The 20,791-nt window shown below is 32.7% G+C and overlaps 2 protein-coding genes across 6 annotated transcripts; both read left to right on the top strand.

Annotated features, from left to right (window-relative positions):
• On the top strand, positions 1-7,313 carry LOC113866796 (importin-4). Of its 2 annotated transcripts, XM_027501598.1 has the most exons (22): positions 1-88; positions 129-478; positions 548-680; positions 906-1,042; positions 1,140-1,185; positions 1,853-2,065; positions 2,161-2,664; positions 2,790-2,924; positions 3,035-3,250; positions 3,337-3,426; positions 3,501-3,745; positions 3,854-3,942; positions 4,237-4,277; positions 4,595-4,625; positions 4,730-4,852; positions 4,950-5,167; positions 5,240-5,335; positions 5,459-5,571; positions 5,756-5,891; positions 6,055-6,159; positions 6,269-6,584; positions 7,005-7,313. In XM_027501598.1, the coding sequence occupies exons 2-21, from the start codon at positions 204-206 to the stop codon at positions 6,467-6,469; spliced, it is 3,147 nt and encodes a 1,048-aa protein (XP_027357399.1). In that variant the 5' UTR covers positions 1-88; positions 129-203; the 3' UTR covers positions 6,470-6,584; positions 7,005-7,313. The 2 variants fall into 2 exon arrangements, with proteins under 2 accessions (XP_027357399.1, XP_027357406.1); XM_027501605.1 differs by lacking the exon at positions 1-88 and having other exon boundaries at positions 120-478; positions 4,538-4,625; positions 4,950-5,171; positions 7,005-7,270.
• Positions 7,314-10,473: 3,160 nt separating this feature from the next.
• LOC113869855 (membralin-like protein At1g60995) lies at positions 10,474-18,554 on the top strand. Of its 4 annotated transcripts, XM_027506381.1 has the most exons (15): positions 10,688-10,840; positions 12,166-12,228; positions 12,555-12,653; positions 12,753-12,992; positions 13,141-13,222; positions 13,897-13,958; positions 14,133-14,227; positions 14,433-14,512; positions 14,645-14,728; positions 15,399-15,515; positions 15,866-15,951; positions 16,070-16,176; positions 17,066-17,157; positions 17,243-17,319; positions 17,897-18,504. In XM_027506381.1, the coding sequence occupies exons 1-15, from the start codon at positions 10,688-10,690 to the stop codon at positions 18,380-18,382; spliced, it is 1,923 nt and encodes a 640-aa protein (XP_027362182.1). In that variant the 3' UTR covers positions 18,383-18,504. The 4 variants fall into 4 exon arrangements, with proteins under 4 accessions (XP_027362160.1, XP_027362174.1, XP_027362166.1 ...); XM_027506359.1 differs by having other exon boundaries at positions 10,474-10,840; positions 12,555-12,992; positions 17,897-18,554; XM_027506373.1 differs by having other exon boundaries at positions 10,559-10,840; positions 12,555-12,992; positions 16,118-16,176.
• Positions 18,555-20,791: the final 2,237 nt, after the last annotated feature.

Below are 20,791 nucleotides of genomic sequence, written 5' to 3'. Positions count from 1 at the left end.
CGGGGGAATAACGATAATTTACGAAAACGAAAACTAAAAGCAAAACCCTGTGTTAGTGTAGGTGTTAAGTGGCGGCAGGCATAGTAGAAAAGCTTGGCAAGTCCCTTAAATACAAAGCAAGAAGAAAGAAAGCAACCAAAACCCTCACTCATTATTCAATCTTAAGAGGAAGAGGCAGAGGAAGAATCAGCGAAAGAACAAAGATGGCGCAATCCCTAGAACTGTTGCTGATTCAATTCCTCATGCCCGACAACGATGCCCGCCGTCAGGCCGAAGACCAAATTAAGCGCCTCGCCAAGGACCCACAGGTTGTTCCCGCCTTGGTCCACCACATGCGCACCGCCAAAACCCCAAACGTCCGCCAGCTCGCCGCCGTCCTCCTCCGCAAAAAGATCACCGGTCATTGGGCCAAACTCTCCCCTCAACTCAAACAACTCGTCAAAACCTCCCTCATCGACACCATCACCATGGAGCACAGGTACCTTTTACCAATTCTATTTTGACTCATAACCTAACCTGACTTCTCATTCACTTCTCTGCTCTTCAGTCCCCCTGTTAGGAAAGCAAGTGCCAACGTCGTTAGTATTGTTGCCAAGTATGCTGTTCCTTCCGGCGAGTGGCCCGATTTGCTGCCATTCCTCTTCCACTGTAGTCAGAGTGCGCAGGAAGATCATCGTGAAGTATGTTCTCTTATTCTTCTACTACAACTGCATCGTGATGAAAATTATGCCATATTGCTTTCTTAAGTAATCTCATTCCAAGTTCTTGTATCTTATTGTCCACTCGTGTGCTTTGAGAAGATGATGTTGTGTTCTTATTTGTCTCCGTTATGTCATTGAGTGCATTTCATTGAGTGCATTCCTGTTTGATTGACTAACCGAGTATTGTTGCTTTTCGAATGTAAGGTCGCGTTAATTCTCTTCAGCTCTTTAACTGAAACAATTGGGAATGCTTTTCGGCCATATTTTGCAGATCTGCAAGCTCTTTTACTCAAGTGCTTGCAGGATGAGACTAGCAACCGTGTTAGAGTTGCCGCCCTCAAGTTAGTCTATGTTTATTTTTCATGTGCTTTTGTCTATACAAAGCACTTATTATAGTATCCTATCGTTGCTTATTGAGAACTATGCTTGGTTTTTTAGGGCGGTGGGGTCTTTTCTGGAGTTCACTCACGACGGAGATGAAGTGGTGAGTCCGTTGTTCATATAATTGCAAATATTAAAATCAAAGCGAAAAAGTTATGTTGCTATTAGTTTTTATTTTTTAGTGTTTGCAAACTATGTTCATTTCATCACAAGTTATTTAAAGATTTCCATATTGGTTGTAATAAGTCATAGCTCATAAATTTTGTTGTGTGGCATATTAGTGAGAATTAATTTGCTGCAACCAACTCCCTGATTTGAACCTTTAGAGAGAGGGGCAAAGGAAGATATAGGCAATAACAATTTCAACTGTACTTGGCAACAAGTTCACATTTAATTTAAAGCATCAAATAATGCTTCTCAGGCCTATTTAAGCTTCAGATTTGTTAAACTATCACAGGGTACTGCAAAAGCTTGCTAACACTAATGCATATAGATGTAAATGATCTTTGAAAGAGCAATGCATGTGCCATCTGAAACTGAAGGTATTGATCATACGAAGTAATCATCTGTGTTTTTCAAACTTGATGTTTTGATGTACATTACATTCATTTGGTACTATTATTAGGAGGCCAGTAGTTTATGATTTGTCTGCAATTTTTCTGTTCTGCTAAGTTGCTTCTTAGATTATGTTACCTATTCAGCTTAAGCTGCATATTGTGTATTTTCTTAGTTTTTTTTTTCTTCTGACATGGTTTATCATATGCGTACAGATTAAGTTTCGTGAGTTCATTCCAAGCATATTGAATGTATCACGGCAGTGCCTTGCCTCAGGAGAAGAAGATGTAGCCATAATTGCTTTTGAAATTTTTGATGAGCTGATAGAATCTCCTGCGCCTCTTCTTGGAGATTCAGTCAAATCCATAGTTCAGTTCTCCCTTGAGGTTTGCTCAAGTCAAAATTTAGAGTCTAACACACGTCATCAGGTTGGTTAGGATCAAAGTATATGAAATGACTTTTTCACTATTGCTGTTGTTGTTGTTTGGCTCACTATCTTCCTGTTATTTGCTGCATCTAACAGGCAATTCAGATCATCTCATGGCTGGCAAAGTACAAGTCTAGTACTTTGAAAAAGCATAAACTGATCATTCCTATTCTACATGTTTTATGCCCTTTGCTTACTGAATCAGCTAATGAAAATGAAGATGATGATCTTGCCCCAGATCGAGCTGCTGCAGAAGTTATTGATACTATGGCTTTGAACATCCCAAAGCATGTTTTCCCACCAGTTTTTGAGTTTTCTTCTGTAAGCTGTCAAAATGCAAACCCAAAGTTTCGAGAAGCATCTGTTACTGCATTGGGTGTCATTTCAGAAGGTTGTTTGGACCTCATGAAAAGTAAGCTGGAGCCAGTTCTCCATATTGTCCTGGGAGCTCTGAGGGATCCAGAACAAATGGTCAGAGGGGCAGCTTCCTTTGCTTTGGGTCAATTTGCTGAGCACTTGCAACCTGAAATTGTATCCCATTATGAGAGTGTTCTTCCCTGCATTTTAAATGCTCTTGAGGATGCGTCTGATGAAGTAAAGGTACACATTGGAGAAGGGAATAGCTTATCAATACAATAGAATATTAGTTAGATGCTACTACCAAAACTAACAAATTAAATAGATTGTCTGCATGTTGTCTGAGCATTACTTTTAAATTCATGCAGGAAAAGTCATACTATGCTTTGGCTGCTTTTTGTGAGAACATGGGTGAAGAAATCCTTCCTTTCCTAGATCCTTTGATGGGAAGACTTTTTACAGCTCTCCAAAATAGTTCCCGAGTTTTGCAGGAAACATGCATGGTACGGGGAAGATTCAGTATGTTGTAAAGATTGTCATGATCATACTGAATCGGCTATTGATTTATTGTTTTAGTCTTTAAATTTATATTTTCCACTGTATGGTCTTGCAGTCTGCCATTGGTTCTATAGCTTCTGCTGCAGAGCAAGCATTCATTCCTTACGCTGAAAGGGTTTTAGAGTTGATGAAAAACTTCATGGTGTTAACTAATGATGAGGATCTCCGTTCACGTGCAAGAGCAACTGAACTAGTTGGAATAGTTGCAATGTCTGTAGGGAGGATGAGAATGGAACCAATATTACCTCCTTATATACAGGCTGCAATATCTGTAATTGCCTTATTACTTACCTCTGTCACTTGTTGGGCCTTTTTACTTTGACCTAGAACAATTTGATTTTCTTCTGCTATTTTTAGGGATTTGGGCTGGAGTTTAGTGAGCTTCGGGAGTACACCCATGGCTTCTTCAGCAATGTTGCTGAGATTTTGGATGACAGTTTTGCACAGGTCTGCATAGATTAATTAATGTTATTCCAATATCATGCTTACTCTTATAATTGAATTTTTGTATCGATAAACAGTATCTCCCTCATGTTGTGCCTCTTGCATTTTCTTCCTGCAATCTTGATGACGGTTCTGCGGTTGACATTGATGAGTGTGATGATGAAATTGCTAATGGATTTGGAGGAGTTTCATCAGACGATGAAGCTCACGATGAGCCAAGAGTTCGAAATATAAGTATTAGAACTGGTGTCTTGGATGAAAAGGCAGCAGCAACACAGGCCCTCGGCCTGTTTGCACTGCACACAAAGACTTCTTATGCACCGTATCCTTTGACTGAATTACCCTTTTTTTAGTTTGGTTACTCCTTTGTCAACAACAAAATAAAAATCCAACACTACTAGTTACATTTGAATTCTTTAATCATTTTAAGCTATTTGGAGGAGACACTAAGAATCTTGGTGAAACACTCTGGTTATTTTCATGAAGATGTTAGACTTCAGGCTATCATTTCTTTAAAACGTAAGCGAAAACTATTTTCTGAATGTTGTTCTATTTCTAAAATTGTGTTTGTTTTACCTATTGTGCAAGTTGTCTTATTTAAGCATGGGAGGAACCTTGTACTTACCTTAAGACTTAAGTAATTGTTTCTGGTTGGTTTGGTGGAAAATACATTCACCATCTAGAATATTATTCTAAATGATGGTGAATGACATGCTCAAGAGTTGCATCATATTTGAACCTATCAATCACACACACACACACACAGAGAGAGATCACCATTGTCCACTGATATATGCTTGATTTTAACTGCAGATACTTTAACCGCAGCTCATGCAATCTTCCAAAGTCAAAATGTGAGTCTGATTGACACCTTTTATCTTTTTATTCTTCCTTTTTCAAGCATAGACTTGTATTTATTTGAATTTTTTTCCTGGCCCTGTCTTTTGTACCTTCCCTATACTTAAAGTATAGAATTGTAACACTAACAATAATAGTTGGCATTTTGCTTAGTCAACCATTATCTTGCTTTTCAATTATGTGGAGATGGCTGCTACATGATAGCAGATGAAAAAGAAATGTTTCTTCTCTTGGATTTTAAATGTTTGTTCTTTAGTTTGAAGCGTTTCTTTCTATGTCTGACACCACGATTGACACTGCCCTTGCTTTTCAGGAAGGGGCTGCAAAAGCAAAAGAAATTCTTGGTGAGAAAATCTACAGAATGATAAAATATTTTGATTTTCTATCCAGTCATGATTTGCCAGTTCATTTTATCTGTATAACCTATTGAGTCTGATTGATTGTTCAGATACTGTGATGAATATTTACATCAAGACAATGGTTGAAGATGATGACAAGGAAGTGGTTGCTCAAGCTTGCACTAGTGTGGCTGACATCATCCGAGATTATGGATATGCGACACTTGAGCCTTGTAAGCATATAGTTAATAGTTAATACAATTATTTAACCTATCATTTAAATTCATTTTTCTGAGCTGATGTTAATGTGAGATTTACTTTAAATATCAGACTTACCCCAGCTTATTGATGCAACTTCATTGTTGCTTCGGGAGCAATCTGCTTGTCAGCAGATAGAGTCAGATAGTGAAGTTGATGATGATGACAGTGCACATGATGAAGTGCTTATGGATGCAGTTTCTGATCTTCTTCCTGCATTTGCAAAGTCCATGGGTGCTCAATTTGCTCCCATTTTTGCACAGCTATTTGAACCTTTAATGAAATTTGCAGTGAGTTGGCAACCTATAACTTATACAGTTTAGGAACGAAACATAAATTAATGTCCTCATTTTGAAATGCAGAAAGCTTCTCGTCCCCCTCAAGATAGGACTATGGTAGTTGCCTGCCTTGCTGAAGTTGCTCAAAACATGGGTTCTCCTATTGCGAACTATGTGGATGTAATTTGTTACTCTCTTTCTTAATCTTGTAATTTTTTTTTCCTTTTGTGATCTATTTCATCAATCATAATAAGTATTCTGATAATTTAAATGATTTATTAAATGTGATATTATCTTTCTCAGAGGGTGATGCCTTTGGTACTTAAAGAACTAGTGTCATCTGAGGCAACAAATAGAAGGAATGCTGCATTTTGTGTTGGAGAGTTGTGCAAAAATGGTGGTGATTCATCTTTGAAGTATCCTCTTTACCCATGTGATGGTTGTATGCTAATCTTTCTGTTGTTCTTTAGCTTAGTTCATGGGAGTACAATTTATATTAGGATTTATGTTAATCAATGTTAGAAGTGTTACTGCTATATGTTGTTTCTTGGGTAGGATCTTGTTCTTGTATACCTTGTATTTTCTTTAATCCAATGCCAGATACTACGACAATATATTACGTGAACTTCATCCCTTATTTGGTGAGTCTGAGCCTGATGATGCAGTGAGAGATAATGCAGCTGGTGCTGTGGCAAGAATGATCATGGTACACCCAGAATCTATCCCATTAAATCAGGTAATTCCTGCTTTATTTATATGGCTCATGCTTGCTCAATGAAAACTGTGTCACGAATGTTTAAACTAATGGGTGTTGCATTTCTAATTTCTTTTATTTTAATTCTGTTGTGAATACTTGATGGCCAAATATTGGTATTGAATCTCTTTGATGCTTTTTACAGGTTCTTCCTGTTTTCTTGAGAGTTCTTCCATTAAAAGAAGACCGTGAAGAGTCTATGGCTGTCTATAGTTGTGTCTCTACTCTTGTATTTTCATCCAATTCCCAGGTAAGTGTTTCTTTTCGAATCGGTTAAGATTGTTTCCTTGTTTTGTTGTTCCCTCAGTGATGATATTGTCCTACCTAATTCTGTTTGTCCATTTCTATATGTAACACAGATCCTCTCCCTAGTCCCTGAATTAGTTAATCTTTTTGCTCAAGTGGTGGCATCACCTGCTGAGACATCTGAAGTTAAAGCTCTAGTTGGCAGAGCTTTTTCTCATCTAATTTCATTATACGGGCAACAAATGCAACCCCTTCTGAGCAATCTCCCACCTGCACATGCAAATGCGTTATCTGCATTTGCCCCAAGGAGTTGATACTTGATTGTGCAAACAATGAGCAAATTGAAGAATTTATGCAAGTTTTACTTGTCAAATTTGTTTTTGAAGAAAACTGTTCGGCCCTGGCAGAAGATCATTTTGCCTTTACCAGGTACGCTGCTTTTGAGAACTTTTATTGATTGGTTTGACGAGAAATGGTATACCAGTTGTCTATAAAACACCTTAAACGGATCTTTGTCGCTGTACTTCTCTATGCAGTATCCTGAGTATTGAAGGGATTTCTGCAATCCTCCCCTATAAGAAGCCTTGTAAAAGCACTAGTGGTTGTTATTGTTTTTCTAATAAGCTCGTTGTTAATTCATAACTACGTCAGTGGATCCATATAAATCAACGTTAGCGGGAACAAATTTGCTAGATAGAGTTCTCCTTGTAAAACAAATTTTGCCTATAGTTTACCCAACCACCACCTTGTCTAAATTATTGAAACTTTTGATTGCATCATTTTAATAAAAAACAGTTTTAAGTTCCATCAACTACTAACATTTGATGATGACCCCTTCTCTTACTGCAGGTTGCTGCCGTTTCTATCAGTGCCTTCTCAATTTTTCTTTTGGAGACACTGTTTTTTATTTTTTTCATCCCTTTTTTAATTGATTGTTTCGTGTTATTCTTTAGTTTTTATAGCATATTCATTTTCTTTTCTTCCATATTATTAAATTTTATTTGTTGTGTTCTTTTACTGGCTTGGAGGGGTGAGGATTGTGTCCTTGAGGTTTATGTACCCAGAATGTAAACGTTTTTCGAAAGGTATTTATGATATATACTCTAACTTTTGTGTAATGTTGTCTTTATTTGTTATTTCCAAACATCTTCCCCTGTGATTAAGGTTTGTTTTCTTTTGAAGTTTGGGTCGAACTCTGTAATTGATTAAAACGTTTTGGATCTTCCAAAAGCGCTCTTAAGTTGGAGACTACACAGTTTTATCCATGAACTTGCTCTAACAGTGACAAGCTCAAGATCTTGTCAACATTTTTTATGGACTTGAATCTCGTCAACTTGCACAAGGATTTAATGATTAAGGAGTTATACTATTATGTTATTAAAAAGATATTAAATATTTTCTACCTAAAATAATTTAGTTGAAGTCTATTTTTGAGTTAGGATATTTAGTGGTGGTTAGATTAACTTCAAAATTATCAAATGACTATAATTTGACACCGTTATTCCGTAAGTTTCTTTTTGTGCTGTTTGCAATTTGGTCCTTAAATATAAATTTGGGAGAAGTAAAAATTGCAAATAAAGGTATCATGTAATGTCAGGTTTTTTTGTACTAATAAAATAAAAATGTAATTATTTCCTCTTTTTTTGAGAATTCTCAAAATTAGTCATTTTCTAGTGTGATCATGCGTTTAGTTGCTTAAGAATGACATGACTTCTTGGATGATTGTGTCCAAATTAGCATGAAGATTGTTGATCTTAAAACTTTTAAATGCTATAACATTTTCTACAATGTTTCAATTTATGCAAATTATATATTTGTTTCATATAATTTTTAAGATTTATTCAACTAAATTTATTATAATAATTTTCAATGTGAGTTAATTTTTTAAAAATAAAAAAAAGACACTAATTAAATTTTAATTAATATGAGATCATCACTTTTAATATCTTAGTGGCATTAGAGAATAAGACTAAAGTACATAAATGATAAAGAAAAAAGATGTAAAAATAAAAAAAATGAAAAAAAAATGAAATTTTTTGAAAAAAAAATTGTGCAAATCTTCTACAGAAGTTAGATAAAATTTAGAAGTTTATATGAAATAGACATATAATTTATGTAAATCAAACTTATGTGCAAAAAAAATTATGCTCTTTTAAATTTTAAAATTGAACTTATGCCCATGCTAAATAAAGTATGTGCATGTTTAGTAATTAGCATGACTGTAATAGTATATAAGTGATATAAGGGTTATTTGACTTATACATGAATTATAAGTCATTTCGTTTTAGTGTAACTTAACCGTAGCATGATCATATTCAAATTTAGCACCAACAGTCCTCTTGATTACAAGTTACTTAGGACTTTTGTGTTTTGTATATAAATTAAAATTTATTTTACTTTAGAATAATTTATGTATTAAATAGATTAGGATATATTTTAAATTTTTTGAAAAAATACAACATTTTTAAAGATTTTCTTTTTCTATTTTATTTAAAAAAGAAAACTGATGATATCATCTACACTTGGTTGTTGTCAAGCGGTTTACTGCATAACAACGTTATTCTCTATGCAAAGAAGGTAAGTTGATGTTTTAAAAGAGAATGTTTAATAAAATAAGTTCAGAAGAGTGAAATAAAAAATTAATTAAGTAAATAAACACGAGTGTCAACGGTCTTATCTTTCATGCTAGGGAATTACTTCATGTTGATTCAGTCCATTTAAAAAAAATATATCACAGGTTAAACTTCCGTACTTATCATTACTCAAAAAATAAAAAGTATATAGGCCAAAATACAATTTTTTGACATGCATAGGAGCTGAAAAAGATGCATTTTTCACACAAAAAAGTGCAGTAAAAGATTGATATTATAGTAAATTTCGATTCATAATATTGACTGGTTTTTAATCTATTTTAATTTTTGTATTAAAAATCAAAATTTTTAATACAAAAAATAAAAATTTTCTTTCGTAATATTCAAATGCAAATTTATTTACAGTTAATGATTGTTACGAGTGTAATGAGTGAATGACAGCGTAAACGTTAGTATATTTTAATTTTAATTTAATTTTAAATAAAACAATATCATAAAAAGAAAATGCAATAAATATGATAAACAAAAAACAAAACAAATGAAATAGATTGTTTTTATATTTTTTTAATGTAAAAAGTATATATGTTGGCGTGTATATGAAATATAGTTTTATTGGCTTTACATTTATCAACATATTATTTTATATTTTTAATGTTTTGAATCATTAAATTAGTGTAAAAAAAAGATGATGATACAATATAAAATTTTTAAGGAAAATTGTACCAGTACATGAAAGAAACGTTTCTTAAAATACAATCAAACATAGTTATTTATCTATTCACCGTGAACATATAATATATCAGGTGAATAATTATAAAATATTTCACGATAAAAGTAGTTTTATGTTTACTTCCTTTATTTGCTATCTTTATTATAATATTTTAAATAGTTTCAATTATTTTGAGTAATATTAAAATATTATTATATTTGATTTTCTAAAAATTCACATTTTAATTTTTTTTATGAATTTAATTGAAATACTTTGACAGTATAATTTTCCTTACACTATCAACTAATAATGTATTTTTGCATCATTAAAAACTATTAACTTTTATAACACATACTTTATTTATGCAATATTTTGAAATTAATTAATTATGTAAACTTTTTAACTAAGAGTGTATCAACCACAAAAGATAATAAGTTTTGAACAAAAAATACTTTTTAAAGCAATTATTAAATAAAAAATTGAATTCATTGAATATTTTAAAAACAAAAAATACATTTAATCTTTTATCATTGTGTAATTTATAAAAAGTTGTAAAAAATTTTAAAATAATTTTAGAATTAAATATGTTCCATTAAATCTTTTTAATTACTAAACAAATTTTTGAACCATTATTTTGTGAGTTTTTATTAAATACACTCTATTAACTCCTTTAATTACTTTACATTCGTTAAAGTGTGAAAAAGCTAAGGGAACAGACTGAAAAAGCAACACCAATTTAAGTTGCTTTTGAGACAACTCATTGTTTGCACTTTGTGAGTCTTGCTTTTGTTGCTTTTAATTTTTATTTAATAATTAAAAAATATATAAAAATAAAAATTTAACAAAAGGAATTTTTCTTCGATTATTTCTAAGGAATAATATTAGAACATATAACTGTTTAGTAAAAAATAAAATTATAAAAAAATTAAAGATGAATAACAAAACGTAAAAACAGGATAACCTTATCCTGGACCTGCTTGCGCTAGGTATAATCTCGTTCTGTTTGCCAAACAAACGAGAAGGAGACGACAAGGGAAAAAAAATTGAATTAAGGTCTGCTGTTGGTACATGTATGTGTTGGTGAGTGTAGTAATCCAAATCCTCGTGGGAAGCGTGAATGATCATCAATTCATGAATATGATAATCACTCCTTCGAACGAAAACCTTTGATTTTGCATCACTTTTTTGGCAATTATTTCCCTCCTTTTCCATTTCCATTGTGTGGGCGCGCCATGGATCCGGAGCAGACCTTCATTCGCGTGCAGGAGAGGTTTTCGCAGATGCTGACACCCAAAGTCAGAGTTGCTTTGGAGTATCTCTACCTTTTCATTGCCATCACTTTGTTCTGTATTCTCGTTGTCATGCACGCCAATTACGTTCAGCAGGTCTCTATTTTTTCAGCTTCTCCCTCTCTCAATTTCAACCACTTTTAGGGCTTTTCGATTTTAGTCTCTGCCTATTATAATATTTTCTTCTGTTGTGCGCGCGGTTTTGTGAGCCAATTTATTACTGACGACCTTTGAATGCTTCAATATACCTCAAATTGATCGTATAATCGTGAACTTTTGAATTGGGACAGGTGAAGCAACAAGTGAAATCAACTCTTTTTTTTTTTTTTTTTTTTCAGTTTTGACAGTAGGAGCTAGATTGGTGATTTTTTATGTTTATTACAAATGGGGAGAGTTTCTGTAGAGTGGATGCCTACTAAGAAATGGGCGTGGTTTGTTTTGTGGTGAATAGGCATACGGTATGTAGTGGTAGAATGTTGGGACTTGACTTATTCTTTTGGTGTTGCTTTTGGTATATATAACATTCTGTATTTGATAGAGAATGTTGGGGTTCTTCTAACTATAATGCAATTATGTTAATGGAAATGCTGGATTAGCTGTAGTTCTTACGGTTTCATGGACTTTGCATTTCTGCTAGATGCACTTCTCATGATTCTGACCCCTTAAGGTGTTGGTGAATTTGATTTTGGTGAAGTAAAGTACAGCTTCCAGGAGTTGGTGTAGTATAATTGGTTATAGTGAAAGCAGGAGCACATCTACTTTTAAGTGAAAAATTGCAATACACATCAAGCTACTCATGGACTCCATCTTGTGAAAGGCAAACCTATTTTTGAAGCATCCAAAATCGAAAGAAAACACACTCTAATTGTTGTATCACTGTAATGTGTGCACAGTAGATTCCAGCCTTAGTTTCTTACATCCCTAAATTTGACTTTGAAAGTAGAATTTAATATTCACAGTGGACAACAGTGTTAAGACGCTTCGGTTAAATCGTTATTGCTTACCAAGTTGGATAAATGAATTGCCAAGCAATCACATACTATTTCAAGCTACAGTATCTGAGTAACATTAATGCTACTCCACCTTTCTTTTGCTTTTCTATGAATGCTACTTGTGTCACTCTCTTCTGTGTTCATGATCTTACTTCAACCCCTTGCTATTCTATTCTATACAGGAGTTGCTTTTGTATTTCAACATTTGACATATCTAAATTATATTAAATGATTCTTTCCTTCTGATACTTAACCATGAGGTTAGAAAACTTGATTGTTCCTAACCAATGTAAGGCTTTAGTGTTTGATAACCCATGAATCGAGGTAGTTCCAGTTTTATTCACTGTTTGCTTCTTAAGTTAGAATCAACTACTTTTTTTCAAATTTGTTTCCTTTGGTTTCTTACAAGTTTTTCTTGTCTATGTGAAGCCTGGGTGTTCCAGTGAGCTATCCGGAGTTGTAACATCAGAAGCCCAACTTATTCAGATTAAGGTATAGATTGCCTTCCATTCTTAAATGCACATTCTATTTTGTGCTTTTAAAAGCTTTTAACCAGGATCACACTGTGAATAAATAATGCCTTTTATGTTATAAGAAATTCAGTATTGGCATGTTTCAACTTTCTTGCATAATTTTGTTTTAAAATTTTTCACTTTTATCCTGTAAGTGCATGAAATTGCCACTTTCCTTCATCCTTCATTTTGATAGCTCCAATGACCTACTTTAAGTTTTAGCTGGTACTTGGGAGATAAATTTTCTATGTTCTCTGGTTATGTTCCTGTATGCATGGACATGACATATCGTAACCATTGTTGCAGATAACCAGTGCTGGCCTATGGTCTCAAAATGATTCTGAATCAAACAAAATAAATCCTCCTGAAACAGAAATTGTAACAGATAAAATGGAGGTTTCTGATGTCAGTGGAGATAAGTTGACATTTTTGGCTTCCAATTTTTGGTGGAACTGGATTGGTTCAGGTGCTAGGAGGGGAAAATTGGCATTTAAGTTTTGGAAGACTGACACTGAATTTCTTGAACACCAAGCTGAAACCTGTACAATTAACCAAAACACCAGGCCTGTTGTTGAAGATTCTGTCATCAAAATTGATAAAGATGAACCACGGAATAGTTTTACTTTATCAGCCAAAGAGACATTAAAAGCAGCAATTATACATTTTGGAAAAAAGTGGTATAGGCGTATCTCATTCATTTGGAGACACACAATGCAGATTATGGGTAGTTTTCAGAAGCTGTGGGTAAGTAGAATATATTCTTTCTTGGTGCTAGATTAGACTATTTATGTTATGATGATGCATTCTGGTTATTTCTTGCCAAAGTTTATAAATTCTTAGTGAATATCAAGTTTATTCAAAATTCTGCTAAACTTTGAACTTTCAAGTGTAGAATATTGCTGGTGTACACCTAAATCTTGATATTCCCAAATGGATGCATTTCCTTCGTTTGGACAAGCTTAACTCTAATGCAGGTAATTGCAATATTTTCCATATAAGTTTGAGTATAATGCATGGCAAGTGGCCTTTCTAAATATAAAAAAGTTTCAAAATTTGTTTCCAATTATTTTTTTCTATTTGACGTGAAAAAAACCTTTTATGGTTGAGTTTCTTTGCAATTCTTCAACAAGTCTTTGTCTGTATGTGTTTAAAATAGAAAATGGGTTTAAATAACTGCTATTATTCCTTCAAATGTGGAGAGAGTTGGTTTTTTTATTGCTCATGTTTATTTGAATTAAAAATATGTATGGGAAAGGAAGACTGCTCTTACAACTTATGTTGGCTTCGGTTTATTCAAATCCAAGAGACCCAGATATAAATGACTTTTTCACTTTATGATCCTCACTCAGTAAATTTTACATGCTGATAATGGTTGTTAGTGTAAAAATGGGTTCCTTTCATGTTGAATTCATGGATTTTCAGAATCTATTTACTTAATAAAATTAATTAGGAAATATAAAAGGTTTTTTTATGTTATACTGTCCTTTAACCAGAAATTTAAGAAGTATAGGATCTATTTGCATTATGTTCTTGTCAGTGGTTCCATATAAATGAATGTTTACTTTTTTTTTTCTCTCTTATTCTTTTCTCTTTCTTTCTCCCATTAATATTTGTATTGTTGTTTAATAAATTGTGTTTTCAATTTCAGTGCAATGGCTTAAAAAGAAAAGCAAGTTATTTGAACCCACATATCTGTACACCACGGAAAAGGTATATTACTCTTCTTTATCTATTCAATTTTAAGTTTAATAAGGCTGAATTTTCTCAAAAATAGTACATTTGAAGTAGATGCTATCAGTTTGTTGAAGCTTCTTTTGATGTTGATTCAGTTATTTATTGAAGATTGCTCTTCTATGTTGTGGCTCATGTAATGTTATTTTGCAGGGATATTTCTTGTTACCTGAAAGTGCCAAGTCTCATCATAATATACGTACCGTAAATGTTAGTGTATCAGCTTGGCATTCCTGCTTTGGAAACAGGTACGAATAAGATATTAGCATGATTATCTTGTTTCAGTCCAGGAAGTGACAAGTTATCTCAATCGGAAGCTACTTGTACATAGTTTTGTTACTGCTGGGTGTGAATTGTTTTGCTGATAGGATAAATATTCTCAGGATTTGATGTTATATGGTAATATTTAATATATTTTTTAAGAATAGTTCACGATGTATTTTTCATTTCCAGGTGGCAGCAACTACTCATAAACAGATTTGTCGGATATGATACAATTTTAATTAACAGTTTATTGAGTTCTCCTGGTCAAGGTAACAGTCTGTTTTATGGATAAACTAATTCGTATAATTGTTCACTAACGGCTACTTTAAACAGTGTCATTCACATGCTTTGAACTTTCAGGATTTAAATATGGCTCAAATTCTTTTGGGACTTTGGTGCAGGTTATCTTTATAATTATCAAACAAAGGAATTCTATAACCTTAGTTTTGCACAGGAAGCTCCGGAAGGCCCTGCTAGATTTGGAGGTTTGTTGATTTACCCTTCTATTTGCGTTGTTGAGCAGCCGTTATTTGAAGGGATTGTTTTCATGGTCTGTACTTTAATTTAAAGGTTTCTCCTGTTTGCCCAGTAATCTTGGTTGGTCTTATATGGGCACTTGCAGCATATAGTTCATGATTAAATCCAAAATTTAGATTAGTAAGGTCCAATGTTTGTTCAGCTTAATCCTCAAAGTATGGTACCTTCACTACCAGGTTTAGTTGGATTGAATCAGTTTATCAAAGAGCTCTTAGTATTGCAGCGGCATCTTAGAGATGGAGAACACAAACAGATATTAGAACTTAGTATTGAAGTAATTGAATGCAAAAGGTTAGGAGAGAAACTGAGCAGGACAGATGGTGTGGCTAAACTTGTGAAACAAGGTGTTACCATCTGTATGGTAACTCCAAATTTGGATTTTGGAAAAAATCTTATTTGTTTAAAACATGATTCTTCAGCCTCTTCTTGCTCCAAATTTGCAGTCTCTTTCAAAAGACCATCATCAGTTTTTTGCCTTAAAACAGTTTACGTTTAGAAATCCTGTGTTCCTATTTTGCTTGCTTTTTCAGGTTGCATTATACTGTATTTTGTGATGTATAATGTAATTCAGAGCTGCTTCTGTTGACTTGTAACTTGTGTATTATTTTTCCTGTGCAGACTACCTTGTAACAAAATGCGGTGTGCTTATGATGTCCTTGTTTGTGTTTTTTACGACCACAATGTCTGTGTCATTTACATTAAGAGAAACACAGACTCGTATGCTGAAGTTCACAGGTAGGAATTGTTTGTTTTGTATACAGAGGTTTCATTATGTGAAAACTGATTTAGTGATTTGCACTTGCATTGCATCTATCTTTCATTTGGTCCATTGCCCCATGTAGTAATTGTTTGCTTTCAATTCATCTAAAATCAATTTAGAAGCAATCAGGCTTGTCCAGAAAGTGCTATTGGGAGATTTATTCAGAGGGTCCTTCATCCACTAAGTACCTACGGATTTAGTTTGCTACTTCCAACCATAAGAATGAATTCATTTGGCACTATAAAATATTCCAATACTGTTCATGGTTTTGCCATACTTTTCTGCTGCAATGGGGTTAGTTTTTCACATCTGCTAGTCTATACAGTGCAGCTTCAACACCATGCTCGGCATCGCCTTCCAACATTTCAGCTGATCTTTGTCCATGTGATTGAATCGCTTGTCTTTGTTCCTGTAAGCACTCATTTGAATAGATTTACTTTTGTCATAAGTTTCTATTTGAATTATCTTTTATTTGTGCTATTTCTTATTGTATCAGCTTTGCTGATAAATTGCTTATTTATTTCTGCAGATTATGATTGGTATTCTGTTTTTCCTCTTTGAGTTTTATGACGATCAGCTGCTTGCCTTCATGGTCTTGATCCTTGTCTGGTTATGTGAACTGTTTACTCTTATTAGGTATATATCTCTATCTCTCAATGCTATGTAACTAATATAATGTGAAGTTTGAAATCACTGCTGAGACGTGTCTGGTGGCTTTGTTGCTTAGAAAATATTTTTGGTTTCATTACCAGTTGGGCCTTGGTTGTGTACTGAAGTCAACGTAAGTGGACATTAAGTTGTGTATTTATTGTAATTTTTCTGCCAGTATTGTGAGCTATGGTCATTGGATGTGTCATAAGTTTGCTGTTTCTTTTTCTCTTTTGGTCATTGGACTACACAACCCTTCAAATGCCAAGTCCAAATGTACTTCACCAAATTTGGAATTGGTTAGAAGGGAATACACTCTAGCAACACTACTTTTTTAATTTTCATGCATATCCAAAGAAGATACCTTTACTGCCGTTTATATGCCAATTCATTAATCGATTGTTGTGGTGACTGTATTTAACTGACATGATTTATGACAATATACACTGTTATCACTTGATCACCAATCAGGAATGTTCAAAACTAGAGAAATGAAAATGTCCCCAAGAAATCAAGTGGGCTTGCCCATTAGTTAAGCATGCAAGCTATTAGAACTAGAATAGCTAATTACTGTTATAAATAGAGGCAAAGAAGGTAGAGGAAGGAGTTGATGAGTTCATTTTGGGTGGGAGCGAGAGACCAGGCTTTTGAATCCCTGGGGAGGGCAGTTCTGTAATCAGTTAATCACCCTTTCTCTTCCTAATCTGAGTTATTTGATCCAGGGCTAATGGGGATCACTTCTATTAAATATGTACATTTTTGTTGTTTTTCCTAGTCTCTGGACCAGTATCTATCATACAATGTTCATGCATATTTTTGTACTTGTGCTGTCGTTTGATGGCCATCTAATATGAGGGTATTTATTTTAAACTTGCAGTGTCCGAACACCAATATCAATGAAGTTTTTTCCTCGCTTCTTTTTGCTGTATTTCCTGGTCTTCCACATATATTTCTTCTCTTATGCTTATGGTATGTTCATACTGCTTTTTTTTTTTTTTTGGTTTAGTTGGATTAAGTTAATTTTATTTGGAAATAATGAATTTTAAATTTCCAGGTTTTTCATATTTGGCTCTCTCTACAACAGCAGCTTTTATGCAACACCTTATCCTGTACTTTTGGAATCGGTTTGAGGTAAAGAGTGATGACCATTGGCTTATTAGAAATCCCAATATTTTTCTCCTTTCTGCTTGGGTTATATATATATATATATATATATATATATATATATTGGTTCGAGGTGGGGAGCCTCAAGAAAATGTCATTGTCTGCTCCTAAATTTCCCAGACAGTGGTATTGAACTTGATACTCATCCTCTGGGTTTGTTGGAAATGATGACAGTTCTCTCTCCTATATCATAATATTGCTAGAAGAGTATCTTAAAAGGCATTGTTTGGTTCTTTAGGTTCGTTTCTCAATATTATGTCTTGGTTTTAACGACAAAGTAAGGCATATCTTGTCTTAAGAAAGGTCCGAAGACTTGATGAGGGGATTGGGAAACGTGCGCTAAGTGTGAGGTTTATGACAAATGAACAAGGAAATTCTTTCCAGTATTAGGAAAAGGAATATGATTTTCAGAGTTTAATTCCTATGTGTATTTGAAGTGTCAGTTTTTGTAATCATGATTCTTTTAGAAGCTTTATTTATGCTCATTATAAGTATGCTCACCCTTGCTTAACTGAAATTTAACTTCTATGTTTATTACTATCAGGTACCAGCATTGCAAAGGTTCATGCAAAATCGACGGTCACAACTTCAACAACACCCGGACTTCCACATTACCTCTTCCACCATTCTTGCATCAACGTTACACATTACAAGATTGAACACAAGAAACCAAGGATTAAGTTATACAGATTTCCCTACTGGGGCAGGGTTCAGACCTGGTTTTGATCAATCAATGCCGCAAAATGGACAAGGAGTTGCTGACCCTCAAGGGCGGTCGGAGAATAATCGAGAGAGGGTTGCCAACCCTGCACAGATTCCTGAGCAAGCAGACATTCGACAAGCAGAAAGGGGTCCCAACCCTGGATCCATGAATTCATTTAGTTCTTTGTTATTATGGATCTTAGGAGGCGCTTCAGCTGAGGGCCTCAACTCGTTTTTTTCGATGTTCAGAGATGTGAGAGACCAAGGACAAGTTTATACTGAAACTCCGGGGGATGAAAACCGTGAGAATCAGGATAATGACAGATAACGATGAAAACTTTAGATTGAGCAGAGAACATGTTAATATAGGAACAATGTACGTTATGTCATATAGTTGACTGGACTCTTTTCGCTGGTCCAGATGAAAATAAAAGCAAAAAAAATAAAAAAAAAAGGTTTGTATAATATATGTTCTTTATAGCTTTTCCATTTTAAATGCTGAAAATTTATGCGAGTTTTGTCCGGAAAGTTAAAGGCTGAATTGAATCGATCAATATAGCGTTTGGAAGTGCATTTGATTATTATAAAAGTGATTTATGACGTTATTAGTTTTTTTTAGCATATTTACGCTTAACAGTTAAATTAATAAATAATTTATTATTTTATTAGAGTTTATTGAGTAAATATTCAATTAAATTATTTTCTCAAATGTGTTCAAATTTAAATTCCACTCAATAGATAATATTAAGACAACATTTTATCGGAAGTACATGGGAATGGTATAAAAATTTGTCAGTATAATGTTTGTTAATGTACACATGTTAGTGCAACCTCTAGTTCAATTAGTATAAAAAAATGATAACCAGTGTCAAAAGAAGAAATTTTTTTATTAAAAATGTTATTAAATGCATATTTATCATAATTTTAATATAATTTAATTTTCATTTTTAATATATATATATATATATAGTGATAAGTATATTTCAAATGAAAATATATAAGAAAATAACTAATAGATGTATCATAGATTATTTTTCTTTTTTATAATTAAGTTTTATTTTTTTAAGCTTAAATATGTTTTAACTACCTCTAAATAAAACTTATTTTAAATTATTATTTATTATTTTTTCATTTTAATACTTAACTAATTTTATTTTTAATTTTGTACCTGACGTTAATTTCCGTGGTGACGTGGCTCACACTTTGCTGGCACTTCCAATCTCTATCCTCTATCTCACTTTGAAATTTCTATGTCACGAATTCACTTAGCATATTATTTTTTTTGAAAAATTAAACAAACAAAAAAGATTAAGATTCAAGCACAACAAACTCTAATTTTGAAACACTACATGCTTGGATCTTAATTTATTTTTTTAAAATAAAATGCTAATGTAGATTTATGACGTGAGAATTTAAAGGTGAGGTGGAGGAGAGAGATTAAAGATGAAGTGACAAACTGTGAGTCACGTCACCATTTAACTGACAGAGGTTAATTTCAACTATAAAATTGAAAAAAAAAATTTAGTTAGATATTAAAATGAATTTTTTTTAATAGATAGTAATTTGAAATCTATTTAAAGGTAGTTAAAATATATTTAAGCTTTTTTTTTTATTGTACTACAATATGACTAGTTATCCTAGATGTTAATGAATGTTAGGTCTTAAATGAGCAACAAAGAAAAAAAGTATAAGTGATAAAAATGAGAATATTAATGTAAATGAGTTTTAATATAAGAAAAGATAAAGTAAAAAATGATTGTGCATGTGAAAATGTTATAATAGCTCCTATAGTGGAAAAGACAATGAAAAGTTGTCAAATAATTTGTTCAAATATAAAAAAGACTTTTAGTAGAGTGGATAACACGATTTTTAGTACCATAAAAAGAGATAAATGGAGATTTAGAAGAACTTAAAAAGTTATTAAAATATTTTTGTTATATTTTTTATTTCTAACAGAGTCTAATATTATTGTAGAATTCATATAACTGATTTCACTTAATGAGATAAGACTTAGTTGTTGCAAATATAAATATATATATATATATATATATATATATATATATATATAATCTATATTTTATACTTAATTAAGAGTTAGGAAAGTTAATTACATGACTTTTAATCTAATAAAAAAGAGTAGAAGAAGGCTCAGAAAAACTTTACAGAAAATTATTAAAAAATTTATTTTGATTAATTATATTTCTAAAAATTTTGTTTGTATGGACTTCAATATTTTTTTATGATTTCTACAGTGAAATAAAAATTTTGTATATATATATGAGACATGATTTTTTTACACTGATGTAAGTTTAAAAACTCTTACATTCAATCTGAGCCTTTCATTTAATTTAAATCTAACGAGTTATAATTTATACTTTACTAGCCGTTAGATTTAAATTAAATTGAAGGTTTAGATTCAGTATAAAGCTCGGATTGAGTGTAAGAGTTTTTAAACTTACAATGGTATAAAAAAATCTTTTTTCTATATATATATATATATATATATATATATATATATATATAAAATATTACAGTTCAAATAACAAATATAATTACTCATTACGAAACATAATCTATATTCTATAATTGTTGATTTTGTTTTAGCTGACATAACTAGAGACTAGAGAGGGATACACTCTTCTTAATCTTCTAATCTTCCCCCAAGCCCTTCTACCGGAGAGAACACAATTAGAGTGCCCTTTAATTCGTTTCCACCTTTCGCCCATTTCTGGGCTTA

Source organism: Abrus precatorius, unplaced genomic scaffold (genome assembly GCF_003935025.1).
Source record: "Abrus precatorius isolate BTA unplaced genomic scaffold, Abrus_2018 Scaffold10, whole genome shotgun sequence".
In the NCBI taxonomy this organism is placed as follows: domain Eukaryota; kingdom Viridiplantae; phylum Streptophyta; class Magnoliopsida; order Fabales; family Fabaceae; genus Abrus; species Abrus precatorius.
The sequence above is the reverse complement of the archived record's forward strand: the minus strand, read 5'-3'. Positions and strand labels throughout refer to the sequence as shown.